The sequence below is a fragment of the Aythya marila genome, assembly GCF_965140915.1.
Source record: "Aythya marila genome assembly, chromosome: 18".
Lineage (NCBI taxonomy): Eukaryota > Metazoa > Chordata > Aves > Anseriformes > Anatidae > Aythya > Aythya marila.
This window is the reverse complement of record NC_139059.1, coordinates 1,175,331-1,200,439: the sequence shown is the minus strand read 5'-3', so window position 1 is coordinate 1,200,439 and position 25,109 is coordinate 1,175,331. Positions and strand designations below refer to the sequence as shown.

At 59.3% G+C, this 25,109-nt stretch overlaps 1 protein-coding gene across 2 annotated transcripts in view; it reads left to right on the top strand.

The window, feature by feature from the left end:
* Positions 1 to 2,303: 2,303 nt before the first annotated feature.
* SLC38A10 (solute carrier family 38 member 10) overlaps positions 2,304 to 25,109 on the top strand; it is a 31,027-nt gene continuing 8,221 nt past the window's right edge. For both annotated transcript variants that reach the window (XM_082774820.1, XM_082774819.1), the window contains exons 1-11: positions 2,304 to 2,460; positions 3,071 to 3,188; positions 6,146 to 6,191; positions 7,457 to 7,550; positions 8,602 to 8,745; positions 10,438 to 10,562; positions 13,479 to 13,581; positions 14,226 to 14,408; positions 16,255 to 16,366; positions 16,501 to 16,607; positions 21,315 to 21,468. In XM_082774820.1, coding sequence (XP_082630946.1) covers positions 2,353 to 2,460; positions 3,071 to 3,188; positions 6,146 to 6,191; positions 7,457 to 7,550; positions 8,602 to 8,745; positions 10,438 to 10,562; positions 13,479 to 13,581; positions 14,226 to 14,408; positions 16,255 to 16,366; positions 16,501 to 16,607; positions 21,315 to 21,468 — 1,294 coding nt within the window. In that variant the 5' untranslated portion in view covers positions 2,304 to 2,352. The remainder of the gene's footprint in view (positions 2,461 to 3,070; positions 3,189 to 6,145; positions 6,192 to 7,456; positions 7,551 to 8,601; positions 8,746 to 10,437; positions 10,563 to 13,478; positions 13,582 to 14,225; positions 14,409 to 16,254; positions 16,367 to 16,500; positions 16,608 to 21,314; positions 21,469 to 25,109) is intronic.

Here is a 25,109-nt window from a genome sequence, read left to right as displayed (position 1 = left end):
GCGGCCGTCGAGCACGCGGAGCAGCCACCTGAGCCCTTTTTTCTGCCAGCGTTGAGTTAGGGGCCGTGTAAAACTAATTGGATAAACATGATTTCCCCTCTAACTCGCTGCAGATGTCTCCTCCTCGGCGCAGGAACAAGGTGAGCTCCCCTTCCCAGGCAGGCAGGGGGCTGCCGTGGGTGCCTGGGGGGGGGCTGAGACCCCTCGGGTAGGGGGTGCCTGGTGCCAGGGGACAGGGGGGGACGGGAATCCCCCAGAGTTGGGGTCACGGTGCTGCTTCTGCTCCCAGAGGGGTGGAGATGGTTTGGGAAGTGGGGGTCCCGTGTCCAGGTCCCTTGTCCCATGTCCCTGTACCACATCCCATATGCAGGTCACACATCCCATTTCCCTGTCCCATGTCCTTGTCCCTGTCCCACGTCCCATTTCCTTGTCCCTGTCCCATGTCCAGGTCCCACATCCCTCTTCCAGGCCCCACATCCCACATCTGGGAGCAGAAGCACCACCGTGACCCCAAGCCGAGCCCCCAGCACCGCAGGGAGAGGGGATGCAGGGGACCCATCCCATCGGGTCCCCTCCCGCCTGGCAGCCCTAAACCAGAGCAGGGGGCTGGGGCTGTGGGGAGGGGCACCCCACACGCTGCTGCTGGGACTTTTTGCTGGTCCCATGGGTGCTCCTGGCCCTAAGGAGCTGAGGATGCCTTGGGGACAGCGTGGAGCTGTGGGGACACCGGGCCTCCCTGCGCCCAGCCCCATGGATCCCCAGCCCCACGGATCCCCAGCCCCACAGCCCCAGGACCCCACTGGCAGCAGGGCCAGCGACAGCCCCAAAACCAACCCAAAATCCTTCCTGGGACCTGGCGCTGCCTCGGGCAGCAGCAGGCACCAAAACTCAGCCGGCGCCGCGGCTCCAGCCCCCGGTAGCACCTGGAGGGAATTAGGCAGGCGCGCTCCACCTCCCCGCCAACCTTTTGTAGAGCAAATTCCTGCGGTTACCCAGTGCAATTGCTGCAAATTATACGAGCGCCGCGCGTTCGGGCGCATGGGAACCTTGGCTCGCGCCGCCCTGACCCTGACACCGCTGCTGCTTTGGTTTCCCCCCTCTCCGAGGGTTGACCCTGGGCTTTGGGGGTTTTGGGGGGTCTCCGGGTGCGCCCCCAGCCCCTCTGAGCCCATGCAAACCTCCAGGGTTTTTTTTTTTGAGGGTCCTGGCCATGGGGCTGTGCTCGGTGGGGAGCGTTGGGATGGGTCTGAGCGCCAGCCCTGCTGTGTGCATGGTGCACGTGGGTACACGAGGGGATGGTGCACGGCCAGGGGTGCACACGCGTGTGCAAGAGCACATGGGGAGGGCAGGGGCTGGGCAAAGGCAGCGCCTGGGGTGATGCTGCAGGGGGTGGTGTGTGTGGGCAGGGGTGTGCATGGGTGTGCATTTGGGTGTGTGTGCATGTGTGTTTGGGTGTATTTGGGTGTGTATTTGGGTGTCTGCAGGTGTGCATTTGGGTGCGTGCATCCATGTGCATGCATGTGCATGTGTGTGCACGTGTGTGCATGGCCGTGCGTGCACATACACGCGTGTACACTTGTGTGCATGCATTTAACCCCCTGTGTGAGCCCCTCGGGTGCCAGCCCTGGGTAGGGACCCCCCATTTTGCCCCCCCCATCCCCTTGGGGTGACGCTGGGGGGGCTTTGCCCCAGGATAGGGCCTCATGGGGGGGTCCCAGCGCCCTGCCCTCCACCTGGGGCTCTGTAGGGGCTGTGGGGGTCCCATTCCCACCCCCACCCCACTGCCCTGGGGGGTCCCACAGATGGGGAGGGGGGGGTCGTGCCCCCCCCCCCCCCCCCAGGCCCTGCAATAATCTCTGCATTTGGGGTTGGGGGAGGCAGGGGCAGCCCCACACAGCCCCACACGGCCCCACACAGCCAGGATCGTGCCCTTGTCCCGGGGGGGGGGCTCAGGAGGGTCCCAGGGGGGGCTCAGAGGGGTCCCAGGGGGGTATCGCCCCCCCCCCCCCCTTCAGCCCCAGTCCTCCCAGGAGCAGCGAGCTCGGTCCTCCGAGGCGGCTAGAGCGTCGCCGGAAGCGCCAGCGGAGCAGCGGAAGCCGGAAGTGCCGCTGTGGCCGGTGCCGGCGCGGGGCGGGGCGGGGGCGCTGCCGCCATGGCGGGCGGCTGAGGAGGAGGGCGGCGGGGCCGGGACGGGCCGGGACGGGCCCTGAGGGGCGGGGAGGGGCCCTGCGGGGTGTGGGGGGAGCGGGGGGGGCAGCTCCGGTACCGGGCCTTTACCGGAGGGACCGGGGGACACCGGGTGTGGGTGTGTGTGTGGGGGGAGGGGGGGTGGGGGGGGCAGCGGTTTAGGCCATGGCGGCGGCGGCGGCGGCGCCGGGCTCCAACTGGGGCCTGATCATGAACGTGGTGAACAGCATCGTGGGGGTCAGCGTGCTCACCGTGCCCTTCTGCTTCCGGCAGGTCGGTGAACGGGCACCGGCACCGGGACCGGGACCGGGGGGGTGGGGGGGGTACCCGGTAGGGGAGGCCCCGGGCGGGGGCCTGCAGGGGGTGGGGGAGGCCCTGGGGGGGCTGCACCGGGGATGATGCGGTCGGTGGGGGGGGGGCTGGCCCTGTATTGAGGCGTCCGGTAAAAAAAAACGGAGGGTAACGGACCCCCCCTCCCGGTGCCCTCCCGGTGCCTCCGTAGCGAGCAGCCCCGTGGTGTGAGGGGGGTGTGCGAAGGGCAGAGGCTGGGCCCTGGGGTCTGCAGCGGGTCCCGGTGCTTTGTAGGGTTCGGGGGGCACCGGGAGCGCTCACGGCCCTGGGGGGGGGTCACCGGGAGGAGCTGCGGGGCCGTGTCCCGCCGAGCCCCCGGCCCCGTTCAGTGCTGGGAGCCCCGGGGGGAGGCGAGGAGGAGGCTGAGACCCCCCCGGGCTGCGGGGTCTGGGGCTGGGGTCTCCTTGGGGCCGGCAGGAGTGGGGCTGGGGGTGCCTGAGGGGGGTCCTGAGGGGTCCGGGGGGTGCTGAGTTCGCTGATTTTTTTCCATTTTCTCCTTATTTCCCCCCCCTGCCCCCTTTTTCCCTTGCAGTGCGGCATCGTGCTGGGCGCCCTGCTCTTGGTTTTCTGCTCGTGGATGACCCACCAGTCCTGCATGTTCCTGGTGAAGGCGGCCAACCTCAGCAAGCGCAGGACCTACCCCGGCCTGGGTGAGTGCCGCGGGCTCCGGGCCTTCCTCTCGGCTTTCTCGATTTATTTTTAGGCGGCGGTTTTACCCCAAACTCTTAATTTACAGCTTGCAGCTTTCTTGGCACGCCCCGCGGCTTCTGGGGGCAGCGCTCAACCCGCGCCCTGTTCCCCCCGTCGCTCTCCCTCCCCTGGGAGGGGAATTGGAGGCTTTAATTCCGCTCCTGGGGTTAACGGGCACCGAATTATTTGGACCCTGCGGGGCAGGGGAGGGGATGCAGGCGCTGAGTGATGAAACCCAAACGTTTTTGGGAGCCGCCTGCTGCCAATTATTTGGCCTTGCCCCCCCCCGTCCTCCCCGCCCAGCGCGCTGCCGAGGACATCGGGTCCTGGCACGGAGCTGCCGCCGCCCCGCTCTGTGCCGGGAGCGTTTGTGGCAGAGCTGGGGGGGAGCTGGGGAGGAAAACCCTGCCAGCTTCCAGGCGGCCGGGAAAACAGAAACATCTGCGGGGGCCGTGGGGGGGGGTTGGCAGCGCCCGCCAGCTCCCTGCCTCGGCTCCTCTGCGCTGGCGCCAGCGCCCGGGCTCTGGTTGTGACCTCTCTGCCTGCCGCGGGGGGCAGGAGGGGGTGGTTGGGTTCCAGCCCCTCTCAGGTGGCATGTGAAACCGCAGGGGAGGTGTTTTTTTCCATCGTTTTCTCTTGTTTTTGTGTTTGTTTTTTTTTTGGGGTGGAGTTTTTTGGGTGGCGCTGCTGCTGGGGAAGGAGTTGAGGAGCTGCGTGGCTCGGGGTGCTGACAGCTGGGTTTCCTCCACGCTGGCGGTGCCCAAAGTGCTTGGCTGCTGCCGGGCTTTATCTGCTGGAAACTAAACAGGGCAAAAACTGCTGCGGCCTCCGAGGCCGTGCCTCTGGTCCTGGAGGGAAAACTGAGCCAGCCAGGAGCCCTCAGGCAGCACCCGGCTGCGGTGAAATCAGCCCTGGTGTGTCACCTCTCCCAGGGAAAAGGGATCCTCGGCGCTTTCAGAGCCAAGGGGCTCAGGTACACAGAGACTGGCGACGCTTCCAAGCTTCCTGGCACCTCCTGGCACCTCCTGGCACGCCGAAAGAAGCCTCTCCTCCCTCCCCGGGCACTGGGAGAGGTGCCACGGGGCGCGGGCAGGGGAGGGGAGGGCGCTGGGAGGAAAAGGCAGCAGCTCCCTGCGCCGCATCCTAATGCAGCGAGGCCGGGCAGCTCCACACAGGCAGCCTTTGTCAGCGCCCGCCTGCGCCCCGCTGCATCCGCAGCTGAGGCCGGGGGAGGCTTTGGCAGCGCCGAGGGACGGAGGGGGGAGGTTTTGCAAATGAATTTGAGGCACTCGGGGCCCTTCCGGAGGTGCTCTGAGAGCTGGGGGGGGCACAAAAGAGCCGGGCTCGTACCGGGATGATGCTGGTCCCGTATGGCTGCGGGGCTGGGCTGCCTGGGGAGAGGAGAAGCAGCTCGGGCAGCTCCCTGCAGCAAGAAGTGCCCAAAAGCAGGCTGCTCCGTGCAGTGACCACAATTAAAAAAGGGTTTCTCTAATTACCGAGCGGGTTGGGCTCTGCCCAGCTTGAGATCCCCTCCCGAAGGTGCCTGACCTTACGGGGTGCTGTGTGGCCGCCGTCTCCTTCCTCCCCGAGCAGATAACGGACCCAATTTTCCCACATCTGACCTAACTTCTGAAGGCTGCTCTCAGCAGGGCGCCGAGGGGGCAGGCTGCTTGTTGCCACCAACAGGAGGCACCGAGGCTGCGTGGTGTCAGAAAGGAGCCCCGGGGTCAGTACCACAGCACCAGGCCTCTGCAGCAGCCCCCGGGTGAGGACGTTTTTACCCCCTGCGGGTTCCCCTCCCTCGTGCCAGCCCCGTGGAGCCGGGCGCTGTCTCTGCGAGCTGCCTGGGGCGATGAGAGCTGGAGGCTGCTCCTCGCGCCGCCGGCTATTTTCGGTGCTGCCCGCTTTTGTTTTTCTGCTGCCGCCCTCCCGCTGAGCCTTTTTTTTTTTTTTTTTAATTTTCGTTCCGCGGGAGAACACGCTGTCTCCTTAATTTTTAACTCGAGCCGAGTCCAAAGGAACCGTCGATTGTAAGTTAATATTTAAAATAACAGGGGGAGCTTCCAGGAGGGAATAAATTTGCTCTCTGGCGGGCGCTGGGGAGCCGCTCTGCACCTCGGGGGGGGGCAAAGGGGAACCTGGGGGGGGTTTCGTGCTGGGTTTCTACAGTGACACGGGCGGGCAGCGCGGTCCCTGCTTGGAACTGGAGGCCTCAATTCCCACTCTGCCCAGCGAGATCTAAAAATACGTGCGGCGGTTTCTGGGCTTTTTCTTTTTGACGAAAAAAAACAATGGTTTGAAGAGTAGCGACCGTTCTGCGCTCCAGCCCCAGCGCGGGAGGGGGAGCCAAGCGTTGGCAGCAGCCCTTTGGTGTGGGCTGCGAGTGCCGGGGGTTCTGGGCGTGGGGTTGGACGTTCTGGGCAGCGGATCAGCTCTCCCATCCAGCAGCGTCAGGCGGCTCGCTTCGAGTGGGAAGATAAAAATAAAACGGGGGGAGCTTGGTTGCGATTCCGCACCGCGGTCGCTTCTCGCCACGCAGCATCTTCGACGTGCGCGTTCCCTCCGCCGCGCCGACTTGCCTTTAATGGTTGCCATGTGTGGCTGCTGCTTCGCGCTCCTTTTTTTTTAAAAATAGAATGGGGAAGAAGAAAAAAAAAAAAAAAAAAAAAAGGAAAAATAACCTGCTGTCTGTCTTCCCCTCGTCCCTCTTACCCGTCTGATGTGGTTCTCAGTTTGTGGAGGGAGTGGCTGAAAAGGAAAATGGGAGGGTGGGCAAGGGAAACCAGCCCCAAAACCCAGCCCTGGCGGGTTGCTGCCCTCTGCCACTGTTATTACTGAATTTCTGACTGATGTGTGCCATGTTCTGGGCTTTCCCTGCATTAACTGCAACTTTTTTTTTTTTTCCCTCTTACACCAGCATTTCACGCCTATGGAAAAGCAGGAAAAATGTTGGTGGAAACAAGGTAACCTGCCCTCAACGCTTGAATAGCTCAGCTTTCATGAGGAACACTCCTGTGGCCTTGCTGTGCTCGTTTCCCGTGCTGCTGCCTCCCCTGCTCCCACCAGGCCTCCTTGGCAGCTAGAACTTGAACATGAAAGTGAGCGAGGTGCCCGAGCACAGCCGGTGTGCTTCATCCTCAGTGCTTTGTGCCTCGTGAGCTCCTCCCCGGCTCTGCTGCGTGCTGGGAAACCGTGGGCAGGTCGCTCGTGGCCGTTTTCCAGGGGTGAGATCCCTGCCAAGGCTGCCGTGAGCTCGCAGGAGAGGTCAGGACCTCGGATCTGCCCTCTGGCTTCCCGGAGCTTCCCGCTCCTCCCCTCGGTGCTGCCTTGCCCCGCGGGGCCCCAGGCACTGGGAGGTGCCCTGCGGTGGAAGTCCTGTCCCCAGGGCTGGTGGTCCTGTTCCTCAGACGACCCTGACAAAAAATTGACCCCAGACAATCCCTTGCAGCAGAAAATCCCTTGCAGGTTGTTCAGCAGCCTCGGCAGGCGATGGGATGTTGTTACCACACTGCCTTTTCCAGAAGAGATTCCCTGGTGGAGGCATCCTGCGCTCTGGCCAGGCTCTGGTGCCCTCTCTTTCTCTGATCCCTGCTGCAGAGCACCAAAAATACACAGAATCTTTCTCAAATGTTGCTGGTCCATGCAGGCAGCTGCTGTAATTTCCCCGGGGATGTTATCTAGTGGATGCAGTTGGGTTTATTTCGCTGGGGGTGGCCTGCCCCTCACAAACCCAAGGGTAAAGCGTGGTGCTCCCTCAGCTCCAGCAGCCACGGGGCTCCCCCTGATGCACACACTGCTCGTGTGGCTCTGAGAGTGAGCACAGAGCCCTCTGCGTCCCTGTGGATGGAGAACCTGCTTCACTGCTGGTCGCCAAACATGTTTTTGGGGTGGGTTCTGCAAAATTTGGGGGTCGTCTCCATTGACATGCCAAAAATTGGGTTGAGTTGGGGCGTGGACGTGCTTCAGAGCAAGGCGCGCTGGGGCTGCTTCCCCACTGAAGACAAGCGAGCAGCTGGCTGCATGGATTTGAAGGCATTTTAAAGGTTCTCTGTTTGCTGTTTCCCTGTAAATCCTCTGGAAGCTTCTTGGGAGAGTGTGTGAGGATTTTGAGCCACCTGTGGCTGTCGTGGTTGGGTGCAGAGAGAGGCCCCTGAGACCTCGTCTGTGCCGCAGCTGCGCTCCAGGGCTCCTGCTTCAGCCTCCTAACCTCTGTCCTCTTGTTTTGCAGCATGATCGGGCTGATGTTGGGAACTTGCATTGCTTTCTATGTTGTCATTGGTGACTTGGGCTCCAACTTCTTTGCTCGGCTGCTCGGATTCCAGGTAAATCAATCCTCGCTGCGCTGCCTCTCCCGTGCAGGCGGCAGGCCATGGGCTGCTGTGGGGTCATCTCCTGGCAGGCTGTAACAGCACACCTTGTGAGCAGAATTTCCTTAGAATCATATAGGTTGGAGAAACCCTCTTAAGATCATCAAGTCCGATTCTTTTGCTCTGTGAGGTCCTGGGAGCTCAGACGTATGCCGAACAGACAGATGTGCAGCACCTCCAGTGAGGCACGGCCAACAAAACGAATCCTTTTAATATTGCTCCCTATTAATTCTGAAGCAGATTCGTGAAGGAAATAACTCCCCCTACCCTAATTCTTGCCCCTACCAGGCAGTGCCAGCCAGTTCTGAGCTCACCCTTTTGCAGCCCCCTGGTTCAAGAGGAATTTTTGCCCTTTTCCCTCGGTGTTTTAGTGGCCAAAGCCACGGAGCACCTGCCTCCTCGGGGATGCAATCTGCCCCGTGGCAGCCCCGGTGTTGGTGCTGGAGGCTGCAGCAGCCCCCGGAGGCAGCGTCAGGCCGTGCTGGGGAGCAGAGAGGGGCTGTGGAGGGGGCTTTGGCGGGGCCGTTATCTGCTCCGCCTGCTGCTGCTAAGCTCTGATTAAGGGACTGCGAAGTTAAAAAGATGCATCGTGGCTGCAGCCAAATGAGGTATTAAATATTTCCGAGCGTTTCAGAGTGTTCTGCTATAATAAATACCAATGCGAGGTTTTGATTAATTTTCTGGATCAGAATTTTCAAGACTTCAATCTCCTGGTTCCCGAGTAAGTTCGGATTTGATTTAATTGCATGAAAATGCTCAGCTGGCTGGCGCTGGATTAGCATTTAAAGCTCCCCCCTCCCCACATTTCCACTTCGGGGTGGACCTGTCGCACGCGGCGTAGAGCAACAGTGTCACCCAGTGACTGCGTGAGCTCCTCGCAGAGCTGGCTGTGGGAATGGCAGCAGCAGATCTTTAAATCCCTGCAGAATCACGGACGGGAGTTGCTTTGCTGCTCCCCCGGGGTATTTCGAGCGTGCTTCAGTTCTCCCTGCTGGTCCCTTTCCAGGTGTCGGGCAGCTTCCGCATAGTCCTGCTCTTCGCCGTCTCCTTGTGCATCGTGCTTCCCCTGAGCCTGCAGAGGAACATGATGGCCTCCATCCAGTCCTTCAGCGCCATGGCACTCATCTTCTACACCGTGTTCATGTTCGTGGTGGGTATCGGGGCTGGGAACGCCGTTTTCCCAGGGGGTTACCGCAGATGTTCCTGCTCGAGCCCTGCTGGGACAGCCTGCAGGTGCAGGGCTCAAGTTTAACGTGTCCTTCCTGATAAAGAGTGCTGAGAGTGCCTGGCGTAACGACCGGGCTGCATCACTCAGGCTCATGAGGGCAGGAGCACAGCGAGCAGGAGCTGGCCAGCAGGTCTGCGCGCTCACAAACACCGGATTACAGCGGCCGAGAGGATTTGTGGTTCATTCCCCTGTTGGTATCTCGTAATTTAGGGCTCCGAAGTTTAAATCGGAGGATGGGAGACGTGGGGGGAAAAGCGCCTGGAAGCAGGAGGGCTTTTATCAAATGTTAGAGCTTTGCCTTGAAACCTCAGCGCTTGCAGCGTGTCGTGGGAGGACGATTCCCGTTAACAACCGCGCGTCCTTCAGGCTTTTTGCAGCTGAGGGTTGAGACTTTGTTCGCCACCACTTCTGTTTCTTGTGCAGGGAAAGCTTCAAAACTCTCAGCCCCGGTACAAGGGCGTTTATTTGTTCACGGATTTTTCTCGAAGCATTCTCCTTTACTGAGATAAATGGATTCTTGACCATTTAGATCAAGTAGAGTAAGTGGAGGGTGATCCAAAGCTCGCTGTGTTTGGCTTGGCCAAGCTTTGTTACACAGCACCATTCACTGAGAGGTGGGGACTTTATGTACCTTATAATGACTTCAGTTTGTGCTCCGTGGATGCTCGTGCAGCTTGATCTTGGAGCCCCAGCCTGATCTGCCCCAAATTTCAGTCCTGGAAGAGCTGAAACGAAAGAAATAGGAAGCAGTGCAGATTTCTTGTACTCAATGTTTTTTTTAGTAGGTCGGGCTGTGTCACACTTCTGAGTTTGCCTCTGTAACGAGCCTGGAAACTGTAAATGAGTGTTTTACAAAACTACTGTGTTCCAGAAGCTGTGCCTTTAAGAAAACCACAACATTTCATGAGACTTGGCTGCCCTAAAACGTAATCTCTGGGGATTAGAAAACCCCCATTCAGGCGATATTATAAACAGGCATTCAGACATATTTACCTTCTGTTTCCTGTGCAACCCAATGCCTGCCAGCTTCCCTGTCAATGGCCAAAGAGCTCCCCTGGCCTCAACCGGGTGCCTCACTCCCCTTTTTTTCATGAAATTTATCCTTGTCTTCAGTAAACCAGCGGTGTTAAGTGGTTCTGGAGTAGCAGTGGGCAGGTGGGGTCCTTTTCAAGGAACTTTTGTCGTTCTCTGTTGAACAGGATCTCCGAGGCAAACGCTGCTTCTCGTTTGGATGTAAAAAAACTGTTTTAAAAAAAGCGCAAAAGACATTCTGGGAACAATAACTCTCACAGTTAGATGTGTCAGTGGAAATTGTTCCACCCTGGTGCGTGCTGTGATGTCTGATGGCATCGAACAGGGGGGAATGCCATACATCTTGTAAAATACACCCAGGATCCGTGGTGGCAAGGGGCCAGTGAGGCTGTCGTGAGTGTTATTAAAGTGGGTGGGAGGGGTGGGGGGGGCTGGGGAATTTGTCTCTCAGAGCTCAGGCTGTGGTCGGCAGCGCGAGCTGTTCTCCGTGAGCTGCCACGTGCTGCCTTTTACCCCAGCACTGGCGTTTTCTGTCAGTCTGGGGCTGGATCTTAACCCCTTTTTTCCTTCTCTCGGCTGCAGATCGTGCTGTCGTCCTTCAAGCACGGCCTCTTCAGCGGGCAGTGGCTGCAGCGAGTCAGCTACACTCGCTGGGAGGGCATCTTCCGCTGCATCCCCATCTTTGGCATGTCGTTTGCCTGCCAGTCGTAAGTACCTGCCCTTCCCTTCTGGCAGCTGGGGCGTGCGAGACGTCTTTGTGAGGGCAGGGGGGTTGTGAGGGATAGATGCCATCTGGTTTCCTTTTTTCTTCGAATCAAAAATATTTTCCAGCCCGCTGAAGTACGGCGCCTCGTTCAGACGTGCCCCTTTTGTTCCCTAGGTGGGGGAGGGAGTTGGATTTCACGGGGGAGTTACTGTGCGTGGGCAACGTGAAATCATTTGGGCCAAACAGACCCGCGGTGCAATGCACGTTGCTTCTGGTGCAGCCCCATAAGTGGGGAATTTCCCCCGTTTCTTGGAGGGAATGGCTGAGTACCAGGGAAGGCAGCAGGGCTGCGTGGCTCCTGATGGCTGCAGGGCCCCGTGCGGGGCAGCGTGTGCTTGTGGCTGCTCCCTGCTCCCCCGAACCTTTGAGAACACCCAGCAGATCACAGTCCCTGACTCGGGATGGCTGTCTGCATGTTTCCAGCTACCTGCTTGCAGCGAGGGTTTCCTCTGGCTCACGGGAGGCCCTGATGGCAGAGCAGGCTATTTCCGTGCTTCTAACAGCATTACCTTCGGCACCAGAATGGCAAGTGAGCAGTACGTGCTTGGCCAGAATAGAAACAGACTTTAAATAGAGGTGTAAATCCAAATGTGGACACGGAAAAGACCATCCTCATTTGGAAGGCTGGCAGAGTTGGGCTTTCCCCCCTGTAGCTCTAGCAAATGGGTAGCATGCCAGCAGTAAATGAATGTGACAGATAAAATTTGTTCAGACTGCTGTGTTTACACCCACACGCAAGATCCAAATCATCATTTTCCATTTATCGGCTCTCTTGGCAGCTTGGTTCCTACCCGAGCACGCTCCAGTCTTGCTGTTTAATGTCTCCATTACAACTGGCGAAGGGAGCTGTATTCTTCTACAGCTTTACCTTGTTAACATCTTAGAATTTTTCAATTCCCTTTTTTTTTTCTCGTGGTAGCCACACGGTACCCAGCACGGTTTTGCTGGGAGCTGGGAACAGGGAAATCCTCTGCCCTGGGCCAGCGTGCACGTACCTCAATACAGAGTCCATCACAGCTCTGGTGTGGCAAGCCAAACCTAAAGCTGTGTGTTTTTTCCAAGCATCAGGGCAATACCCTGCCCCCAGGCCAGGCACTCTTTATAAGCATGTTATTCTCAGCTAGGTAGGCTTAATTTTGGTAACTTCTGAATCACCTTTTAAAAAAAAAAAATTCTAACATAAAACAGAAATCCCTTTCCTCCAGCACGTAAAGGCAGCATCCAGTAAGGAAAAATAAACCTTGAGGAACTGGTGGTTTACTTGGGAGTTTGATGCCTTTTGCTCTTTAAAAGCGATCCTGTTGGGGCTGAATTTGCAAAGTAGGTCGCTCCTCTCCTGTTGTGCAGCACGGAAATGTGCTGTGGGGCTGAGAACAGCGAGGACTCGGGGCTCCCCTCTGCTCCCCTCAGCCTCCCTGCCTCACCTTGGTCGAGTCGCTGAACCCATCGAGTGCCAAATTCACAGGAGTACCACAGGTCAGGGGGGTTCGCTGCCTCTGAGCACCAGCTCCCTGCAGGCAGAGCTGTTGCTGTGTTTGGGGGGGCCACGACCCTGGGGTAAGGACAGCACGGTGGCTCCGACCCCTCCAAAGCAACGCCATCGTCTCCGAGTCAGGTCTTGGTGCTTCTGCTGGCTTGTGCCTGCGCTCAGGAGGAGAGGATACCTGCTCGCACCCTCTTTGAGGTGCTGCTGCTAGAACAGACAACGTGTGATGTGTTCATCAGGCCAGACCCCGATGCTTCGCTGCCTCCAGCGCTCTCCTGCTTAAAAGCAAACCCTGGGCGCACCAGCACGCGCTGCCTGCTCCGTGCTCCCTCTCTTGCTTTGGCGGTCAGGAGGGCCCCACAGCACGCTTTCAGACCCCGAGCAGTTTCTCCAAGCCCAAGAAAACCAAACGTCTGCAGGCAGCTGACCCAGCTGAGGTCGCTGCACACCAGGCGGGGAAGGAGCCGAAGCCACGCGGCTCCCCGGGAAGCTTCGGTCCCTGCCGGTGGCTGCATCTCATCGCTTCCTCAAGCTGCTGCTCAGCTCCCTTTGTGCAGAGCCCTTTGAAGTTAGGGGATTAAGGGTTAAGGATTTTTTCTGTTTGGCCTCGGCCCCGCATGCTCTGGGTTAATGGCTTTTTGCCCACTGGAGCTGGGGATGCCCCTTCCCCTCTGCCTGGATGCGCCCCCCTCCTCCTGAGAGCGACTTGGGTAACGCGAAGCCAGGATGGAGCCACTTGAATTCGAGTAGCAAGAGGTTAATGAGTTGCTAAAATATGCACCTGATGTCACAAAGTGCATTCCACATGCTTTCCAAGCCTGTAAATACCCCAAATCCGTGTAATTGGCGCTCCCAGCTTTCTATGAACCGAGCCCTAGCAGCAGCGCTGAAACACGCCGGGCGCTGCATTCAGCTTTGTTTGTTTAACTTTTCTTTTAGACAGTGCGATGCTCTAACCTTCTTCCTGCTTTTACTCTGTAAACACGGCGTTGCTTTAATTATCAGCACAGCCAGCTCCAAGAACAATAATCGCAGTGCGCTGCCTGGCCTGGTGCCACTGGTGTTTCAGTGGAACAAATGGTCATTCATTTTGCAACACTTCTGAACCAAAATGTTTACATCACACGTTTAGCTCCACGTGGTGGGGTGGGGAGAGCAGGAATATTTTTGCAACACTTAAAGTTATGAGTGTTCTGAAATCTCTTGGCATTGGCAGTATAAATTGTGGAATAGCAGCGAGTGTTTGTGCTCCATGGGGGGAAGGTGTCAGGGAGTCTTTGCTGCTGGGCTGAGGCAGGGAACGTGCTCGAGTTCGTTTTTTTTTCTCTCTCTGTAGAAAGTTTCCTCAAATAACTTGCCCCTTTTCCACAGTCAGGTCTTGCCTACCTATGATAGCTTGGATGAGCCGTCTGTTAAAATCATGAGCTCCATATTTGCTTCTTCCCTAAATGTGGTCACCACCTTTTACATTACGGTAAGAAACTTCCCCTTCTCTTCCCTTGCCAGAAGCCGTGCTGCGGAGGGGCAGCAGGGCCGATGGTTTATCTGCAGCTGGGGCTGGTTCCTGCGTAGCTGTATTGACTCTGAAAGATGTTTCATGATCGCTGAAAGCAAAGTGAGCTGGGAGATGATGCAGGGAAAGGTGCAGGAGGCGTTTGGAGAGCCCCAGCTCTCAGCCCAGCACGCTTCCTTGGGTGGAGGCAGTGGGGACGCAGCTCCTCTGTGCGCATCAGCCTGCTGCCTGCCTGCCGGGGCACAGCCTGAAGGCAGCCCTGAGTTTAGGAGAGCTTCTTTCAGCCCGTTGCAGCAGGAAAAAATGTGGAGGGAGCAGTTAATAATTCCTGAGAGCAGCCTCCCCCGTGAGGCAGCCTGCTGCAGGAAATCCTCACGGCCCGTCCTTTGTGGGACAGGGGCTGGCAGCAGGCACTGCGTTGCTGCCTGGTGTCGGAGGCCACGGCAGCTTTCCCTCGCTGCAGTGCTCTCCACAAAAGCCCCCTGTGCTTGGGGAGAAACTCGCCTCTGCTTTTTAGGGAGGGCCCGCTTCCCCTTTGTAGCGAGCGGGTGTGAATGTGCTTTGGAGTCAAACCCCCTCTGCTCACCTCCCCTCCTGCCGGACAGGTGGGGTTCTTTGGCTACGTGAGTTACACTGAAGCCATTGCTGGGAACGTCCTAATGAACTTCCCTTCCAACCTTGTGACGGAGATGATTCGCGTGGGATTCATGATGTCGGTAGCCGTGGGGTTTCCCATGATGATTCTCCCGTGCAGACAGGCGCTGAACACCCTTCTCTTTGAGCAGCAGGTAAGAGCCTCTTGCGCGGCCAGGAGCAGCTCCCTGCCTTGGCCTGCACCTTTGACACTTGCTTTTTGGAGGGCTGCTGTGGCTGTCTGCCTTCTGCTGCTGGCTGCTGCCTCGGATCTGCGAGGCCCCGCTGCCAGCCACGAATTTCTGAGTCGTGAGGGGCGCTCGCTACCCCAGGGGACAAACCCTCCATCACGGCGAAATCCCGAGTGGCAGCGGTGTGGCAGGAGCCCCGTGGCAGTCTCTAAATCCTGCTCTGCAGAACGGTTCATCCGTGGCACTCCGAGGATCCTTCCCTCCCTGCAGAGGAATTTCGTGGGCTGGGGGTGCGAGTCCGGATCCTGCCACGGCTCCGCTGCGCCCCAGCTCACGTGGCGGCCGCTGCCCCACTCGGCTCTCCCGTCGGAGTGTCGCACGGTTCAGAGCTGAGCGGTTCTCCCCCTCACAAAGAGGGAGAAATGTGCTTTTGGAAACAGAGGAGCCTCCTTATTTCCTGCTGCTCCAGCTGGCACCCTTTTGCTGGCCAACTCGATCTTGCTTTGCATTTAGCTCCGGCTTCTGTTCCTGGCCTCAGAGCCCGGCCTCATTTCTTCTCTGCGTGCCTGCTCGTTTCTGCTCTTTTATTATTATTATTCTCATCTTTCCACCTCTGTCAATAGCTCCCTGAGCAGCCTTCTCCTCTGCGGGTTCAGATGTCCCCTTCTGCCGGTGCCTCGCGGGCTGTTTGGTGCCGATGTGGTGCAGAACCGTGCGGCGGAGCGCGCCCCTCTCCCACACGTTCACCTTTCCCAGGGTCAGATCTTCAGACAGCCTTTGTGGCTATAGCTGGGCTGTCTGATTTAGACTGTAAGTCCCTTGTGGCAGTAGCGTGTTCTCCTCTGTGTATTGTACAGCACTAAGCATGCCGATGGTATTCAGTAAATAACAGTAAGAGATTGTGGGAATGTTCTGAGGCCTTTGTGTATCTGCATAAATAGAAACCTCTTAGGGCAGGAAATAAAACTCGAGCAATTTATAGCTCTAAATCCTGCCACTTCTGCCTGTGAGAAGCCCCCGGCTCTTTTCTCACGTCGGGAGGGTCTGAGGATGAGGGAAGAGTGCTGGCGAAAGCCAGCAGGCGTGGAGGAGAGCAGCTCTGGGGACGCTCCGGGTTCTCCCCCGGGTCCCCGATGTGTCACTTCGCTTTTCTCTCCCAACCCCTGCGGCCGGGAGCGCGGGGACCTGCCGGGTCCCTAGGGCCCGTGGCATCCTGTGCTTTCCTTCCACACCTCCTGCTCGGGGAGTGTGGGACGGGACGGGAAACGGGGGGGGTGCCTGGAAGCCCTCCAGCACCAGCAGCTCCCCCGCAGCTCCGTCACGTCGAGGAGCCGACCCACGCGCCGCACCGTGCTGGGATTTAGCCCCGCTCCCGGAGGCGTTGGGGATGCCATGGGGTGGCTGTGCCGGAGCTCTTCCCCCGTGCCCGTCCCCCCCCTCCCCTCCTGCCTTCCCAGCTGCGCCTCTTTCTCATGCCCTTGGCCTTGGGGCCGCTCGCAGAGGCCGAGCAGCAGCAGCACTGGCAGAGGGATTCGGATACAGCTGTACGGTTCACGTTTGGGGCAGGATGGAAACTGCAGATTTGGCTCCTTGCCTCCCATCAGTCTTGTTCTGAAGGTTCCAGCGCAGTTGCATATTTAAAAGTGCTCAGCCACGTCTAGCTGCCCCCCACCCCACAGAAAGCACAGCGCTCAGCTCGTGAAACTGCCCCTGTCCTGTCCCCCGTGCCCCTCTTGTCCCCCCTGGAGCCATTTGGGTGTGCAGTGGGGGCTCGCTTCATCCTCTCCCCCTCCTGATGTTTCTCTTCCAGCAGAAGGATGGCACCTTCGCCGCGGGGGGCTACATGCCCCCGCTCCGCTTCAAAGCCCTGACGCTGGCCGTGGTGTTTGGAACCATGATCGGAGGCATCATGATCCCCAACGGTGAGCGGGGAGCTGGGGCAGGGGCTGCGTCCTGGTGTGGGATTGTCGGGCTTGGCCGCAGCCTGGGGGGGCTCAGGGAGCCGTGCTGCTGGAGGGCAAGGGCTCTGCTGACTTCTCTCCTTCTTCTTTACCAGTGGAAACAGTCCTGGGCCTGACGGGTGCCACGATGGGAAGCCTCATTTGTTTCATCTGCCCGGCTCTGATTTACAAGAAGATCCACAAGAACGCGCTCTGCTCACAGGTCAGTGGCGACGCTGCTCCACATCCCCCTGAGCCCTCTGCGGAGCCCGGGAACGTAGGTCCTGGGGCTGCAGGAGGGAAACTGCTCAGCGCCTCCTCCAGCACCCCCCCTGCTGCCTCCCCCTGCTGCAGGTGGGAGCTGTCGTGGTCGCTGCCCTGCACGGCACCGCTCGCGGGCACGCCGACAGCAGCAGAGGGGCTGGCTCCGTGCTTGCCCTGCCCCAGGCTGGAACACCGGCTCTTTTTGTCCCTCCGTGCTTAAAATGCTGCTTCCAGCCCGCCTTCTGGTGGGCTTTCGGGGTCTGTAGCCACAGAGGGGGGAAATCCAGGCAGCCTATAAAACCTGCCCGGGCCTTACAGCTCAACCTGCCCGGGCCGGGTAAAACAAACAAAACTTCCCAGCCATGCGGTTCTTGCTGCTGACCCTCAGCTTTCTGGTTTCAACCAAAATAATAATAAAAAGGAACACACACGTAGAGGTGTTGCTCCAGGAATTGATTTTGAAGCGATCGGGGTCGCTCAGAGGCTGGTAGGAGTTCAGCTTTTCCTCCTGCTCCGGGTTGAATTGGCCTCCTCGGGGACTGGAACAAAGTGGCTCTTTGCTGGGCTTGATCCTTCTGCTTCTGCAAATAGCCTGTTTTTATGGGGCTGAAATTCGCATGTTTTGTTTCTTTCTAACAATAACTTAATCCGCTGCCTTTTAGCAGGCCTCTGCTCCAGCGTTACCCCTCACGACAGCGCTGGGCTGGGGGTAAGGCTTTCAGCAAACTGCGGAGTCAGCAGGGGGAGAGCAGGACATTTTTGTGGGTCCTACAGAGCTAATGGCTTTCTCTGCCTTTAATGACTTGTGGCTTTGCAAACGTCCACGAAGTTTTTAAGCAGGGCGTGTTTTTTTTTTTCTTTCTTTCTTTCTTTCTTTCCCCTTTCCCCACGCTTTCTCTGACACGAGGAAGTAGTCCAACTTTCCAGCTTTCACTCGGGATTCTGACACTCCGCTCCTAACTCCTTTGACTGAAACCCCGAGCAGGAGCCCGACTGCCAGCCGGGGTTTTTCAGGGGAACAAAGAGCACTTTCAGGAATCGCTTTCTGTTCCGGCCGAGCCTCAGCGTTTCTCTGCAGCGCCTGGAAGCTGCACTCAGGGCGTGCTGAGCTCTGTGACCGGCTGCCCAGAGGCAGCAGCCAGGGCTTGAGCACCGGGTTGAGCTCGCAGTGACCCCAAATGCTGCTCCCGAGGCTGCTGGGGGGGGGGGTTGTCCCACAGAAATCCCACAAAGGACTTTGGGCTTATCGCAGGCATCAGCCCCCGGGTTACCCTGGTGTTTCAGGGGGCTGGTAGCAAGCTGTCCAGCCTTTTCCCGAGTGATCCATGGCCTGTCAGGTTTGCATACTTGCTTTGACCGATGCTGTGAGGGCACACCTGTCCTCAGAGCTGTGTGAGCCGCCCAGCGCCTCCCTGCACCTCTCCGGGAGCTGAGCGCGGGGCCCAGCCTCTCCTCGTGCCCCCAGGTCTTGTGCAGAGTCTCATTTATTCTTTCCCCGGAGCTCTGTCTGTGCTCTCCTCCTTCATTCCTGCTCGCTTTGATCAGGCGCCCTGCTCCATCCAAACCTGTGAGAGCGGCAGGCGGGGGGAGAAGGAGCCAGCCCTGGGCCTGAACAATGCACGTGAGTGTTCCCCTCCCACCCTGAGCCCCCTCCTCAAATCCAGCTCTGGTGCTTGCCTGAGCTCCCTGGGCTCTCCCAGTGCTGCTTTTATGGGGCCGCCTCCGATCCGTGCCAGTTCCCTTTCGGAGCTGGGAGGATGGAGCCTGGGCTGTGGGACAGGAGCTGCACCCACAGCAGCACAGAGGGCTCTGGGGGAGGGATGGGGGCAGTCCCAGATCCTTGCTGGCCAGCAAAAAGCCCTGGCTTTGCCAGCGAGCTGCTAATTAGCGTTGTTAATTGGCACAGCCGCTGGTCAGGCTGGGGCTGGGGCTTTCTGAGAGGTGTTAGAGCAACTTGAGGAGGTGAAAAGCTTGAAAGCCAGGCAGCAGGGCTGGGAACGGGCTGGGGAGGAGCGTGCCCTCCCTAAAGGTGCAGCTCCCTCTCCTGCTGCCCCCCGGGGCCGGGCGAGGTTTGGCAGAGCCCTGCTGAGGTCTGCAAACAGCTCGGCTCCCAGCGAGGCTCCTGGTGCTGGAGCCTGACTTCCTCGTCCTGCGTGGGGCAGAGGAGCCACCACGAGGCTGCTCGGGGTCGGGAAGTGTGGATGGGAAGGGTTCCCCTCGCCGTGGGCTCTCTGGGTCCGTCCAGCACCCCGAGCACCTCCCCTGTCCGAGGGTCCCCTGCTCTTCCTTCCTCCCCTCGGTGCCCAGAGCAGCCCTGGGGAGACAAACCCCCTTCTCGTGTCCCGCTGCTGGCTCAGGCGTGGTGAGAGGCTTTGGTTGATGACAGCGCTGTGCAAAAAGGTCGAGCTGTCTTCTGGGAGGAAGGACGGCCGAGGGAAAGCAACCAGCAGAGGAAACGGCCGCGTAAACTTCCTCCTGTGAGCTCCCGGGCTCGCGGCGCTGCTCTCCGGGGACTCCTGCTGTGCTGACTGCCCCTTAAGGAGCCCTGGAGAGGGGTCTCTGCTCTCAGCAGGTCCCCTTCTCACACGTGGGGGGCCGATTCTTCCCATGGGATCAGACATGGGGTCACAGCAGCCCTGCAGTGCTGCTTCCCTTGCTCCCAGTTCTCTGCTCCAGCTGCTTTGGGTGGTTGCTGAGCTGTGTCTGCCTCCTGGGGCCACCGAGGCCTCGCAGCTTTTGGTCCCCTGATTGCCAGAGCTTTCCCTGGGTGTCCCCCCGAGTACAAAGAGCCTGGTTTTGTGTGCCACGAGCATCTCTGTGGACCTGGTCTGAAGCACAGACCTCCTCCTCCTCCTCCTCCAGGTCCTGTGCTGCTCCTGGGGTGGCTGAGCACGGAGGCGCGGGACGGCCGCAGCTCCCCGGCCTCCCCCTGCCACGTGTGCCCCTACCCAGCGCCCTGGGAAGCTCGCAGATGATCTCCAAACCTTAAACAACCAGAGGGGGCAGAGTCCAAGGCATTCGAGCCCCTGGCTCCCTATGAAGATAAGAACCAACAACCCCCCCCCCACTTTGGAAACGCTGGGTGTTCTCAGCCGTTTCCTACGGTTCCCTTCTCTCCCCCATCTCTCCCGGTTCCTGTGGCACCAGAATAGCTCCCCTTTGTGGGAACGCTCTTCCTCTCTGCTGTTGTTTCTGGAAGGGGCCGGGGCGGCCACCAGAAACCTTTCTGCTGGGGGGAGGAAGCGGAGGAGCCCCCGCGCCGAGGGCAGGGACCCGCTGAGCGCACGGCGCGGGGCAGGCTGGCAGGATGTCTGCTCTTTGTGCAGCCGCCCGGCGAGGCAGGCAGCAGCCTGCGCTTCTGTTTCCTCTCCAGAGGCTCTCAGATCTGCCCTCTGCTCCCTGACCGTGCCTGTCCCCAGCCCGGAGCTGCTCCGTGTCCTGCCGGCCCCTTCCTTCCCAAGGCGTCTCCGTGGCGGGGGGGCCGCAGGCTCCCGGGGCGCTGACCCCGCTCCTGGGCAGCCCAGCAACGAGGGGAGCAAAGCCTCAGCCCCGTCCTTCCCTCAGGGCTGGCCCTGCTTGGCCTTTGCCTTTCAATCTCTGTCCCCCCCCCCCTTTTTTTTATTTTCCATCTCCTGCCTCCCTCCGGTAGCCCACGGCAGCTCCCGGTTGCGTTAATGGTCCCCAGCGGCTGCTGCTGGTTCCTCTCAGGCCGAGCCGCGTCCCTTTTCTCCTGCCTTTTGTTAATTGTGCTGCAGGGTAAGGACTCCCGGGGGGGGGCGAGGCAGAGGATGAATCCCGTGGGACTCTCCCCGTCCCCTCGTGAGCTGCTGAGGTGGCAGCAGGAGGGGGATTTATTCACCTGAAGGGCCGGGCAGCTCCTGGAGGATGGAGCAGGAGGCAGGATTCCTTGGCAGAGGGAGACTTTGGCACCATTGCCTGCACGGGGGAAGTTGTTCTGCTCAGGCTTGGGGTGGAAAAATTGGCGTCCTTGCCCCAGGAGCTGGAGGTGGGGACCCCGCAGTGGCCGTGAGGGGCACACAAAACGCTGCAGTTTGCAGGCTGGCAGCCTTGTCGGAGAAGTTCTTGGAGCCCTTCCCTGCACGGGACCCAGGTTCTGCCTTGCTGCGTTCCCCCCCGTTTGCTCCCAGCTTTCTGGGGCTCGCTGATTTGCTTCTTGGCAGCTTCCTCTTAGCCCTGACCACGTTCCTGGAGCATTAACCTCCAGGGCTGGTGTGTGGAGGCCTTACTCAGAAATAAGACATTTTAAATGATTTAACTGGAACCCTTCCTTGCCCGTACACAGGTTGGGCACCTCTGCTCTCAGCCAGGCTGGATTTTGTGGCGCTCCAAAGTAGCTGCTGGAAGCAGCAGGCAGCGAGCCTCTGCAGCTGGGCTCCTGTCCACCGCGTGCATTTTTCTGTTCCTGTGCCCTGTCCGCTTCCTTCTGATGCAGGAGTTGTCGTTTCTGCAGCTTCCAGCGTCCGAGGCTCTCACGTTGTGCCTCTGCATCCAAACACAACTTATTTGCCTCTTACCCTTCTCTCCTGTCTTACTGGCACGTGTGATTGCGCCGAGCTCCAAATTGTTTGGGGACCCATTTGCGTGACAAACGCCGTGTGGAGCAGTCCCGTTTGTTCTGTGCTAACCCAGGCTCTGCTCCCTGCAGATCATCCTGTGGATCGGGCTGGGAATGCTGGTTATCAGCACCTACACCACCTTGTCTGCCACCGAGGACGCCCCGGTGAGGACAGAAGCGGTGGGCTTGGAGCACCTGGAAAGAGAGGAGAGCAGAATGGAGCAGGACCCTGTCAAAATGCCAGGTACGTGCCTGCTCGGGTCGTGTCCCCAGCTCCACTTATTAAATTATTTTATTTTTTCAGTGTGGTGGGCGCAGGGTGGTTTCCAGGCAGCTCTCCGGTGCCCTTTGGGGTTGTTTTTTGGGGAAGGGGAGGGTGCGGGGCTGGGGACAGGGCACGGGTGTCCCCACCCCGTGGTGGCAGTGAACTTGGGGACAGCTCAGCAGTGGCCACCTGTGCGAGGGCTGAGTGGCCAAACGGGGCAGCTCCCAGCACGCTGCCCCCGCTGCCAACAACCCCCATTCACCCTGCTCAGAGGTATGTAAATTTACGGGCACTGCCTTTTTTTTTTTTTTTTATTTATTTTTTTTTTTCGGTGGCGAGGATATAAATTTGGATTCGGTTTGAGCTCTGACAAAGCCTGTGATTATGCCTCGGCTTTGTTTACCGGTTCACGTTATTTATTATTTGTTTACTGCGCCCGCTGATGGAATTACGGCCGCTCCCTCCCGTCCCCAGCTGCGGGCTCGCCTCGCAAGGCCACCGCTAGCAGGTGTCGCCTGACCCCGCGCTCCCCCTCGGCTGCGTCCTGTTCCTTCAGTTTATTTTCCTTTGCTTCTCCTCGGGCTTTTTTTTTTTTTTTTTTTTTTTTTGTTCTTCGGGGGCCTTGAAATCTCCTCGCGGAGATTGAGAGCGGAAGCTGGAGGAGGGCTGCCTCTCCTGGAGGTTATCCATCCTCCCTCCTGCTTCTTGGCCGCGTTCCTGCCCAGCGGCTCTGGGTGTCTCCCCGACGCCGGTGCTGCCGCCGATAACATTCACTCGGGGCTGCACCGACCCTGCCAGTGCTGATTTTTTTTTCTCCCTTCACCCTCAAAGCTCACCCCAGCGTGGCGTGAGCCTTCCCGGGCGCCGGGGTGCCCGCGAGCTGCGAGCAGAAGCTGCTCTCAATCCCTTAATGGTGCGCGCCCAGCAGGGCCGGGAGGGGGGATGCGATTGAATTTTTCCGCCTTGGTTAATTTGGGAGCGGTAACGGCCAAAGAACAGCTGCTCCTTTCGGGTGCTTGTGGCTGGGAAAATAAAAAAAAAGGGCCCATAAACGGCGGTGTCCGTGGAGTTTGCTGAATCTCTTTACTTCTTCTCCACGTGAAGCAGGGCGGCAGCGCAGGAGGTTTGGCTCGGGGGCTGCCCTGCTGTACTCTGTGTGCCCCCAGAGCTCATCAGCATCCTCCCCGTGGGGTGCTCACCTCTGGACCAAATACCCCTACCCAGGAGGGATCCGTTTGGGGCACTCTCACTTCCTAAACCTCCCCTGGGCCAAACCCCGGGGCTGGGCTCCCCGTGGAGGCTCAGCTTCCCCCCTGGCACGTCCCCGTGGTGCTGGAGGAGGAGGACGGGAGGAGAAGCGGTGTCGGGGGGCTGCTGGGTGCTGCTCCTTGGAGCTGAGCCTCCCTGCGCCCCGGTGAGGGGCACTAAACGGCTCCTTTCTTTGTGCTGCTGCTCCTCCTGGAGTGTTCTGCACAGCTCCGAGCCCACAGCCTGGCTAAATGCTTTGGCAGCTGCGTCCTGCGCTCCGGAGCAGCCCGTGCCTGGTCCTGCTCCTGGCACGGGGCAGGGGTGGGGGCACAGGGGGTGCACGGCTCAGCAGGGCAGCCCCGGGAGGTGCTGAGCCTTCTCCCCTGGTCCTCAGCAGCGTGCGCTCGGCATTTATTGGCCTCTTTGATGGTGCACGGGGCAGAACTGTGCAGACTTTCATTAAAACCCTGCCCCGTGGGCCTGGGGATGATGAATATTAGAACATTGCCCTTTTATGTGAACGCGGCTTGACCAGCGAGCTCCGAGTGGTGTTTTTCCTAACGACACCCCAGCGCCCGGTGCAGCCCCAGCCTGGATGGCTTGAGGTTTGCTGTCAGCAGCTCCTCGGGAAAGGTATAAAACCCCTTTCAGAACCCTTCAGCCGCTCCGCGCCGTGCGCGCGCGCACGTTAAAAGGTTGCTAAGCTGCCCGTGAAAGCTCATGAAGGCAATTATCCATTTAAAAAAAAAGAAAAAAAAAAAAAAAAAGAAAAGAAAAAAAAAAAAAGCTAATTAGGCAATTTCTCTCTGTATTTGAAAGCACCCCAGAGGGTCTCGCGGGGCGGATTAAGATTTTGTAATATTTTTCAGCTCCTTACTCGCTGCTTGCCGCTTCCTTTCCCTTCCCTGGCGTTGTGCAATCCCGGCGAACAAAGCCCCGATTCACGCCGTGAGGAGAGCGCCCGCTGCCACGGGAAGCCCTCGACTTGGCCGTGCTCCCCGTGGCCGTGGGGTCCCCCGGCCGCAGGTGACACCGGGGTCCCCCTTCGGCTCCTCCGCATGCACCAAGCCTCCTCGGGCAGGCGTTAACCCCGAGACGAGACCCCTTCGGCTGCAGGCAGCGTGCCTGCGGGTTATTTTCTATTTATTAGGGCCGTGCTGTGTGCTGGAGGAGCCCCGTGCGTGGAGCCGAGGGCTCTGCACGCTTCCCGAGCGCCGCGGGAGCAGCTTGGCGCTGCCGCAGCTCTCCCCGGTGCCTTGTGCGAGCGAGCTTTTAATAGCGCCTGTGACACAGAAAAGGAACCGGCAGCCTCTGGTAATTGGGGTGGGTTTTTTTACTGCTGGTGCGTCAGGAGACAACTGTGAACTAATTTCAGGGATGCCATTCGATAACCTTGTGAAATCTGGAACCCTTGCGCCCGCCGGGGGGGAGCTCCCGGAGGCGCCGCTCGGGCTGGGGGGGGTGCTCTCTCCGTGTCCCTAGGGGGCTGCGGCTTTCCCCGGGAGTTTTTGGGGGGGCTGGTGTGCCCCCATCCCTTCCCCTCGCTTTCTGCAAGGGGTTTCCCATCCCGTACGGCCTTGCAAAACGGGGTCGCTCCATTTCGGGGGGCTCAAGTGGTTGAAGCTCGGCGCTCCTGCGGCGGACACAGCGCGGTGAGAGCCCCGCGGGGAGGGTTTTAAAACCTTCCCGGGCTCGCCGCTGCCGCCCCAACCGGGAGCGAGAGGGGGAAGGGAAGCTTTTAGGTTGCTAATCGTGAAATTTTATTGCAGCCTGGAGAGGCTGCTGGCAAACCACAAGACAGAGGCGCGCACACGCCCGCACAAACCAGCTGCAGAAAGCCTCGGCGAAGGCGAGCGGAGCCCCGGGAGCGGCGAGCCCTCGGCGGGGCGAGCGCCGGGGTTTTGTTGTTGTAAAGCCAAGAAGCTTTTACAGCCTCTCAGCCCCTGCCTGTAAAGTCCAGCGCCGCTCATAAAACATTAAGAGGCGCAGCATTACTGTAACGCGCTCCGAAGGGACCCGAAGGGCGACTAGACAGTCAGAGTGATTATTACACAGCCCGAGCAAAATTGTTCTCTGCAAACCGCACGCGGCCCCTTCTCGGTTTCCATGCCGCGCGCGAGGTCGTTAATTCACGCCCCGATGATGAACTTAATTTTGTTTCCCGCTGAGCAAATGACGGCTCAGAGGCAACTTTGGCTTATTATGGCGTTGGAGACTTTTTTGTTTTCGTCGCTGTTTTCTTTCTGCCTCCTCCTCGCATTGTTTGCCGGGCCGTGGAAGCCTGCCCGTGATTTCGGGCTGGCGCTCCTCGCGGCCTCCCCGGGCGGCGCTGGCACTGGCACCTGCCACAGCGCCGTGTGCCCAACGCGGGG